The sequence below is a fragment of the Neophocaena asiaeorientalis genome, unplaced genomic scaffold (assembly GCF_003031525.2).
Source record: "Neophocaena asiaeorientalis asiaeorientalis breed wild unplaced genomic scaffold, Neophocaena_asiaeorientalis_V1.1 scaffold29, whole genome shotgun sequence".
NCBI lineage: Eukaryota > Metazoa > Chordata > Mammalia > Artiodactyla > Phocoenidae > Neophocaena > Neophocaena asiaeorientalis.
Genome location: NW_020174423.1, coordinates 3851866 through 3861026, shown reverse-complemented (window position 1 = coordinate 3861026; position 9161 = coordinate 3851866). Strand labels below are relative to the sequence as shown.

The window sequence follows — 9161 nt, the reverse complement described above, 5'->3', positions numbered from 1 at the left end:
GAAGAACCTGAAAAATGTATCACTACAAATTCGATTACGTTTCCTGGCAACTGAACAATGAACTCTGTTTTTTTGCTGGGAATGAAGATGTACACGTTTGAGAAGCTAGCATAGTATTTTTCTAAATATTTTAAATGACTGCTCTTCACCCATTCCAGATGGATTCTTTATTGTTTGCCAATGGGTTGCAGATGCCCACCCCTTTAACCAAGTTGGTTAACTGTTTATGAAATGTACATTGGCTGATTAAAAGCTTAAATTTTGGAAGAAATTTCTCCTGGGATATCCCACATATGTCTTTGCAGTAATTACGAAATTAGTCAATTGTCACCTCTATAAACAAACTTCGTTTTGAAAACAGCAGGCGAAAGCAGACTGCAGATACAGTCATAACTGACCAAAAGTATGTACAAAACTATTTAAAATTGGAGGAAGGGTGATATATGCTGGAGAATACAATCTAAAAGTGATTGATTTTACCTACGAATAAGATAGTTACGTTAAACGTGTTAAAATGTGGAAACTAACGGGGCGAGCGCGCCAAGTAAAACTACAGAATGCCCTTTGAGTTTCTCTGCGGGGTCTTCGGGAGGCAGAAAACCAGTTGTTCAGTTTCTAACATTATAAGGAAAAGTGGCACCGAGAAGGAAGGGGGTGGACGTTGTGTTTGTGTGTGAGTTTTGAACTGAGTCACCTTGGCTCTGCCTCTGTAACAGGGAAACCTCGAGCAAACCTGTGCCTTTAAGACTCAGTTGCTATCCAAACACAAGTAAACAGAGTGGACCATTAGCGGGCGCCGGGCGCGGAGGCGGAGCCTGGGCGCTGGGGGCCCAGCGCGGCTGCGGGACGCCCGCCCGAAGGGGAGGCGGGGCCGCTACTAAAGCCCGGGTCTCCGGGCCGCGAGCAGCCTGGGGAGGGACGCGGGCGTGGACGGAGCTCGGCGTGCTCGCTGCTGGAGGGTGATGGCCCTGCGAGGCTGCAGACTCAGACCTTACCCCGAGTCCGCGGCGAGAGGCTCGCGGAGGCGCGAGGTTCCGGGCGAGCGCTGAGCGCGGGCTCCAACCGCCCTGGGTCTTTACACATTCTACGACCACTGACTCGGACGAAGGCGAGGATCCGCTCTCGTTTTGGCTGCTCGTCGTCCTCCAGATCATGTCCGCGGCTCCCGGGACTCCGCGCGGAAAAAGAAGTTTGTCCGGCGTGGACCCAATGACCTTTCCAAGCTGTGCGCCTCACTGCCTGGACCAGGTCTGAGTGACGCTGCCCAGGCGGACGTTTCTGGGGGAGGTGAGTGTCCACTCTGGGAAGGGGCTGCAGCCACCCTAAGGAAGGCAGGCTGCAGGGGGTGCAGGGGGGCGCTCGGATTCTCGGTCCGGCGTGCCACAAGTTCAGAAATTGAGAAAAGAAATCATACGGACGCACTCCCGGGGCATTGTATTTTTCACTTTATCGGATCCCAGGCAAGCCACTCCCAGCTAACACGCAACGACACACGCTTTCACGTACTGTTTTTAGTTTTGTTTTGCGACATTTAATCTAAGCACTCAGCAAAGCTTCTTCTAAAAGCTGATCTACTTACGTTGAGATAAACCCCCACAATATTATGTTCTTTCTCACTCTGCCATAGTATTCCTGGTCCACCCGTCCGGGGGCAGCCGCGGCAGAGCGGACGGGCCGCGACACACAGTGCCTGCCGAGCCAGCGCGTTTCAAGAGGAAAGTAATAGTTCAGCCCTAGATAATTCTTCAACCTTGTGCCGGCCTTTTTGATTTTCCTCCCATCCTCTAGTCCTGGAGGAGGGGGCAAAAGGCAAATCCCCCTGGGGTTTAAACACTCGGATTCTCGAGAAGTAGCAACAGAGCAAGGAGTTGTGTTTGTATGGTGAGGAGGGAGAAAAAGGTGTTTGTGGAGGGTGCGCTGGCTCTGTCTCCCTACCTGTTAGCAGGGAACAAAAGAGGGCTGGAGTTTCCCGGAGCGAAACGGCGCAGACAGCTACTTTCTTTGCTAAACAAACTGCAGTCCTGAGCAGAACAAGAAAATTACTCATGCAGGGGGAGCGAGGGAGCAGAGAGAAACAGAACCCAGATTATGCGGAAGGCATCTTAATTTAATTAACTCCTTGGGAAGGCAGAGGCGCAGCGAAGGGGCAGGAACTTCGCGGCCCTTTCTCTCTGTTCACCTGATCCAATCTGGCCATTTTAATTTTATTATTACTTTAAAAAAAATGATCTCCTTAGATCTACTTGGAGTATAGCTCTCTGATTAATGTAAAATTTTATTGTGGCTTGGGCTGAAATTCAGCGAGCCTACGGATCCATCAGTCATTTTTCTCAGACACCAACCCACAGGTGTTAGCAGATGACCCCTGACTGCATACGATTTTTAGATAATAAAGTGTAATAACACATTACCAAAGAGCGAGCCTCCTTATCAAATTACCACTATTTTTTTCTCCAGTGTTTTGAAAGCTTCACTGAACTGAAATTAGTACGTACACCTCTCACTTGTTGACAGCCAGTGAACTAAATTTTACAAAACTTCTGTACATGTCTGGAAATTCCTGTGAAGAAGGCTGATGAAAGAAAACTAGTCTCAGTTCCACGGAAATATTTATGTCTTTTCGTTGGTTTAAGTTTCTCTCCTTGCAAAATTAAAAGTAACCAATGGTCTGAAACGGGATGGTGTAGAAGTGACAGCAGATGATGGCTGTTATTGCCTGAAACTGAGTGTGAGAACTACATGCTCAGCTCTAGACAAAACGAAAGTACTTTAGATCTCTGCATTGACTTAAAATATCTTTTGACATATAGTTCCAGCTACTCAGCAGGAGAGTGGAAATCTAAACTCCCTAATTCTTTATGGCAAAAATGTTTAGTGGATCTTTAGGGTTGCTCTGTTTGTGAAGGATTGCTCTTCTTCTATGAAGAAACTATTTGTCCTGCAAATTAAAACGAATACACACCATGAAATAGCACTTTTGTGCTACCATGAAGCTGAATTATAAAAGAGGCATTAATTTTGGGTTATAAACCATTTGGTGAAAAGGGAAGGAAGATGGCACTCAAGTTTCTGCTGACAGAATTAACGTATAACCTTTATGGCAGAGTTCGCTTTGTGCACTTGGAATCAAAATCACAGGCCATGATATTCCTTCAGTCGATAACACACCCCACACACATGCACGTACATACACAGAGAACGTGGTGGGAATTGCACTTTGCCTTCTGTATTTATTTCTAAGAAATCCAGTCTGGGAAAACACCCAAATAATAATTTCGGTTTCCTATGTGGGGAGGCCAGTTTTTAATACTAGGGGAAAAATAATATTTTGAATCTCTAGAAAATCCTCCTATGCAAAAAGAAGGAAATAAAGGTATAACTTATGACTTTTAATGGAAGAGGAAACAAATAGATTACCAGAGATGTTTGTAGAATTTTTTTTTCTACCTCTCTAGGAGAGGGCTTGAGGGTTGCCACTGAACAAAAATGAATTGTGATTTGTGGTGGGAAAGTTTATTAGTAATGGAGGTTTACAGTTTCGGTTGAACGGTCTGACTGAGACCCTCTGACTGTTACACACCTCTCATTAACTCCCGGCCTCAACTCCCAGACCGCATACCACTGGGCAGAAGCGGTTCATTAATAAATCCCTGTCTCCAAGCCGTTCCAAACAGGAGAGGAGGGAGGGAAGGTGTGGGCCTCGCGGAGGCGGCCAGATTCTGCCTGGCCAGAGCGCTGTGTCATTAGTGCAGCCCTCTAAGCCTGCCCCCAGATAGAGCCACAGGCAAGACTTCACAACACGCTAGAGAAGAGCATTTCAGGCGCAGAAAGGGCTGATGGCAAGGAAGTCTGGACAAACTCTCCCATCTTCCTGCTGGGTTCAAAAGCCAGGCATAAAGGTTGATGGCTCAGATAGGCCTGCCTGCCCCTCTCTAGGGAAAGTGCTTAACTGTGAGTCCCAGCCTCTGGGGAGCCACCTTCAGAGGCAAGGCCCAGGCCGCAGAGCTGGCAGAACTCTCTGCCAAAAAGGGGCTGGTAGTGGGAGAAGGTTGGCCTACCCTGAAAGCAGATGAGGTGCCCCGGGAAACTGGGTCTGAAAGCAGACCTCCGTGTTGGCACTGGGGGTTCAGGGACAGGCATGTGCATGCGCCCTGCTCAGGCCCAGGCCGCAGACCCGGGCCGGCTTCCCGGTGGCAGGAGCAACGTCGCACTCAACTCCAGGCCGACAAGCAAGCTTCCTCCAGGCAGGCAGAGGCGCACCGTACCCGATCTGCTGTGGCTCCCCTGCTGTGCCTTCCTTTTTTTTCCTCCCCGGGGAACACTCTTGCCTCTCCTCTCTTCTCTTTTGCTGGGGCCTGGCCGGTGTAGGAGTCTCTCCTGGTGCCAGGTCGAGAAGCGCTCGGGCCTCCCGAGAGCTTGGCGCTCCGTCCTGGATCGGGGACTTTCTCCACCCCCGCAACACCCCACTGAGCCTGAACCATCTGGAAGGGATCTAGGTGGGGGGTGGGAGGAGACGGCCCCTGGGAAGGTGGAAGGGGTGATTCTAGGCCTCACCGGTCCCCGAGGTGTCACTTTTCTTTCCTGTGGCCCGTCACCGCTGATAAATGGGACAGAGGCAGAGGAAGGAAAAAGAAAACCTCTGAGGTCAGCGCCGGGCAAGGCGGGCCCCTCCAAGGGCCCCGCAGCCCCAGGAGCGCAAAGCGCCCCCGGCTGCGTTCCACCACCCCAGGCGCGGTCCGGGTGAACGGCGGTCGCGGGGCGGGTCAGCGGGCTCGGGGCGCAGCGCTAGGAGCCGCCCGGCTGAGCCAGGCCCTCACGCCCAGGTCAGACCCACAGCCCAACGTTCCCCGGGGAGCTTGGAGGCACAGCGGCAACAGAGGCTCAGCCCAGGCCTGTGGGCGCTGGCACAGCGGGGTGTCACGGATGACCAAGCTTCACCCGATCGGGTAGGGGTGGGTGGGCTGGACTGGGTGCCGCCTCTGCTGGAGCCCCTGCTCACCTTTCTTTCTCCCCGGCCCGGGTCTTCGGCTCCTCGAATCAGTGCGTGCCTGGCATCCGATTTTCCCACGGGCGACCCGCTCGCCGCCGGGGACCACTTTTGCCCCGCCTGACACCCCGGCCCCGGGGGCTGAGCTCGAGCTTGGTGTCGACTCGCCCGCGGGGCAGGCTCTCCGAGGTTCCCTCACCACTCCGTTTGGGGGCCTCGGAGTGGGTGGGGAGGAGGACTTAGAAGGAAGGTGTTGTAACCCAAGCGGCGCCAAGGGACAGACCGAGCAGGCTTGGATAATAGTCACGACTTTCTCTCTCTCCCCCGGCCATTTTTAGGGTTTTCTCTGCGTGCCGTTGTCCTCCTGGGTTTTCGCCGGAGCCCCACGCCCACCCGCCTCTGAGTCCTGGAAAAAAAGGGTGGCTACCTCCGCCCCCCAGCACCCCGGAAAATGGGGAGCAAGGCCCTGCCAGCGCCCATCCCGCTCCACCCATCGCTGCAGCTCACCAATTACTCCTTCCTGCAGGCCGTGAACACCTTCCCCGCCGCGGTGGACCACCTGCAGGGCCTGTACGGTCTCAGCGCCGTGCAGACCATGCACATGAACCACTGGACACTGGGGTACCCCAACGTGCACGAGATCACCCGCTCCACCATCACCGAGATGGCGGCGGCGCAGGGCCTCGTGGACGCGCGCTTCCCCTTCCCGGCTCTGCCCTTTACCACCCACCTCTTCCACCCCAAGCAGGGAGCCATTGCCCACGTCCTCCCAGCCCTGCACAAGGACCGGCCCCGTTTTGACTTTGCCAACTTGGCCGTGGCCGCTACGCAAGAGGATCCCCCTAAGATAGGAGACCTGACCAAGCTGAGCCCGGGGCTGGGTAGCCCCATCTCGGGCCTCAGTAAATTGACTCCGGACAGAAAGCCCTCCCGAGGGAGGTTGCCCTCCAAAACGAAAAAAGAGTTTATCTGCAAGTTTTGCGGCAGACACTTTACCAAATCCTACAACTTGCTCATCCACGAGAGGACCCACACAGATGAGAGGCCGTACACGTGTGACATCTGCCACAAGGCTTTCCGGAGGCAAGACCATTTGCGGGATCACAGGTAAGGTGGGGAAAGAGGTTGGCCTGGGGAGGGAAGGACAGTTTATCCAGAATACTGAATCCTGATAGACATTGCAAGCGTCACTAAAATCCCCTTTGAACTAGAATATATCCCCCAAAGCCCTCCCCAGCCAGCCACAACCAACCCTCCAAATTTACCTTTGTCCTCAGCGGGCCCCTGCTGCCTGTTCTTGTTTGGGATGCAGGAGGGCCACCCCATCCTTAGGTAGTTAAAATCTGCTGGGTTGGCCTTGGTCCTGGGATCGGTTTTCCAGTTTCCACCTGGTCGACCTTAGCGGGTGGGGCAGGTAGAGCCAAGAAACCTCGAAGACCTTTCTCTGGTGGGTGCAGGTCCTGCCTGCGATAGGACCATTTCTGGAAATCTCCTCGGCCACCTCCACTGGGTTCCCTCCCTTCCCTGACTCGCCCCCAGGTGCGCCCGAGAGCCTGCCACAGTGACCTTTCTTTAAACTTATTTGAGGGGGTCTTGAGATCACTGAATTTAGAAACAGCTCTTCACACTCCCTCCACATCTTCAACTATGCATTAATCAAAGGCAATTGAAGAAATACTATAATGTAAGTGTTTTCATCCAGTAAAAACTTCCCAGGAGTGGGGGTGAGAGTATCTTTTCCCTGGACTCTACTTGCTGTTGTTACCCCAAGGTAGGACTGCTGTACCGATCCTCCGCGGCTTTTAAGGGGTTCGCTAAAATTAGTCCCCCTAAACTTGGCCTTGCCTTATATCCTGATGTGACGAGTTTAAATCCCAGAGAAAACCGTAGAGGCCAAGAAGAGCTCGTTCGGCACGATTTCGAGCTCCAAAACACGCCAGAGAGGGCGATCAAGTGTAGATAAAGCCGGCGTCCGGTGAATGTTTTGAAGAGTCTGTTAGTTGAGGTTAACCATAAACAGAATTACACGGGGGGGTGGGGGGGATGTAAAAACATAAATAATGGAAATCCTGTTTCTTTTCTTTTTTTCCCTCATGACTTCGTTTAAAGTAATTGCCAAAAGAAACTCCTTACCGTGATGTTAAAGCCATTTCAATGAAACCTTATATTGATTTTCAGGTATATCCATTCCAAAGAAAAACCCTTCAAATGTCAGGAGTGTGGGAAAGGATTTTGTCAGTCTAGAACTCTGGCTGTTCACAAAACTTTACATATGCAGGTAAGTTTGTTTTCTTGTTTAAAAACAGTGACTGGTTCTGTTTTATCAGTTTTGCTCTAGAAAAGGTGTTCAATGGCAGGGTCTTTCTCATAAAAGGCTCTATTTAGATCAGTTCTCTAGGTGGAGAAAGCAGCACCCAGTTTTTCTATACATGAAATTAATTTTATTTAACAGAAAACATTTATGTGTTTTTCTTAAAGAACAAGCCACTCTCACTATTCTAAAATCCTAAATTTAGAAGTATTATTTTTTTCACCTGATGTGCCCTGCATTTAAAGCTTTCGTGTTTGGGAGGAAATAAAGGTAATTTTGATAATGGAGGCATGGTGAAATCCCATACGTTCTCTCTCCCAGGGGCCTCATAATTTGTAGTTTTCAGAACATTGAGGAATAGTTTAATTTTCCACCAAAGAGGAGCCTTATTACCCGAGAGAATGTCGTTCCTTAAGAGAGGATTAGAGTTTTTCCTTCCCCCTTTTCCTGCCTATGACATGGTGATGAAATGTAAAGAGCTGGAAATCACAAAGCCCACCGCCAGTGGCCACCGGCGGTTATCAGTGTAATCCGGTCCCTGTGTGTGCCTGTGCGTGTGTTTTTGTGATTGGAGGATTAGGAGCACAGATGTGTTCCTGCAAGTCTCCTCTTTGTTGTCGTGCGCGTGTTCTGTTAACCTTGTGATACCGATAAGACAGAAACTATTGAGAAGGGTGCCGTGGTGGTGTGAAGGATTAATCCTTTGCTTGCTTCACATCTGAACAGGAATCTCCACACAAATGCCCCACATGTGGAAGAACCTTTAATCAGAGAAGTAATCTGAAAACTCACCTTCTCACCCATACAGACATCAAGCCCTACAGCTGCGAGCAGTGCGGCAAAGTGTTCAGGCGAAACTGTGATCTGCGGAGGCACAGCCTGACTCACACCCCGCGGCAGGACTTCTAGAGAAGCCCCGGATCTGTCCCGGGCCACCGCCGCCGCTCCCCTCCCCAGACACCTCTCCACGCCTCCCACCCGGGGGGGGGCACCCCCAACCCTTCACTGACCCCCAGCTCTTCCCCGGCTGCAGCCACACCGGCAGCTCCAGGGGATTAACTCTTCTTCCCAAGGACTGAGAACTGTAGAAAGCCACACAAGTACATCCTTTCACAAAGAGCATATGCTAGTTTCTTGTAGATATTCACAGCTCATTTTAGAGCTCTGTACATAATGTCGTGGGTCTCTGTTTCGTTGTTTTGTTTTGTCTGTTTTTGTATCTTGTTGGATGCACCTAGGTATGGAAAATGGAAACCAAATTTATCTTTAAAGACTGTATTTTCAAAAATAAAATGTTTTCTTGTTTGTTTCAACACTCCTGCAAAAGTGCCTTGCTATTTGACTTCTGTTTTTCCTCTGGATTCTGGAAGAGTGGCATGTCTCTGAAATATTAAATATTGAAGGGCATTCTTTATCCCGAGGTTTCAAAAGTAAGACTTCTCACAGTTCTCTTACTGAAACTTCATCTCTTCCCTTTTCATACTGTGGCATTTTGGAATTGGTCAACTGTGCTGTCTTTCTGCTTTTTGAAGATATTAAAATTGATACCCATGAGGTTTTTCCTCCCCTTTTGTTTATTTTAATTCCTTGTGTATTATTCCTTCAGATAAAAGCAATATGATAATCATTATTAATAACAAGGCGACTCCAATGGCTGACCCATTTGAAAACACAAGGTGGGAAGAAGCATAAGGAAAAAGAAGAGAAGGGAGCTTCTCACCACTTCACTTTTAGAAGTCCTTGACCTATTGTCATAGTTTATGATGGGCAACTTCTCTTGCCATTAGACTTTGAACACAATGATTTAGCTCTATAGACAGAGACTTTACCCCACCTTTGGGGGAAAAGTCTAAAATCCTGCTA

General features: G+C 50.2%; 1 protein-coding gene across 2 annotated transcripts; it reads left to right on the top strand.

Annotated features, from left to right (window-relative positions):
* Window positions 1-903: 903 nt before the first annotated feature.
* OSR2 (odd-skipped related transciption factor 2) lies at window positions 904-8788 on the top strand. Of its 2 annotated transcripts, none has more exons than XM_024756588.1 (4): window positions 904-1287; window positions 5326-6094; window positions 7166-7265; window positions 8107-8788. In XM_024756588.1, the coding sequence occupies exons 2-4, from the start codon at window positions 5439-5441 to the stop codon at window positions 8179-8181; spliced, it is 831 nt and encodes a 276-aa protein (XP_024612356.1). In that variant the 5' UTR covers window positions 904-1287; window positions 5326-5438; the 3' UTR covers window positions 8182-8788. The 2 variants fall into 2 exon arrangements, with proteins under 2 accessions (XP_024612356.1, XP_024612355.1); XM_024756587.1 differs by having other exon boundaries at window positions 8025-8611.
* Window positions 8789-9161: the final 373 nt, after the last annotated feature.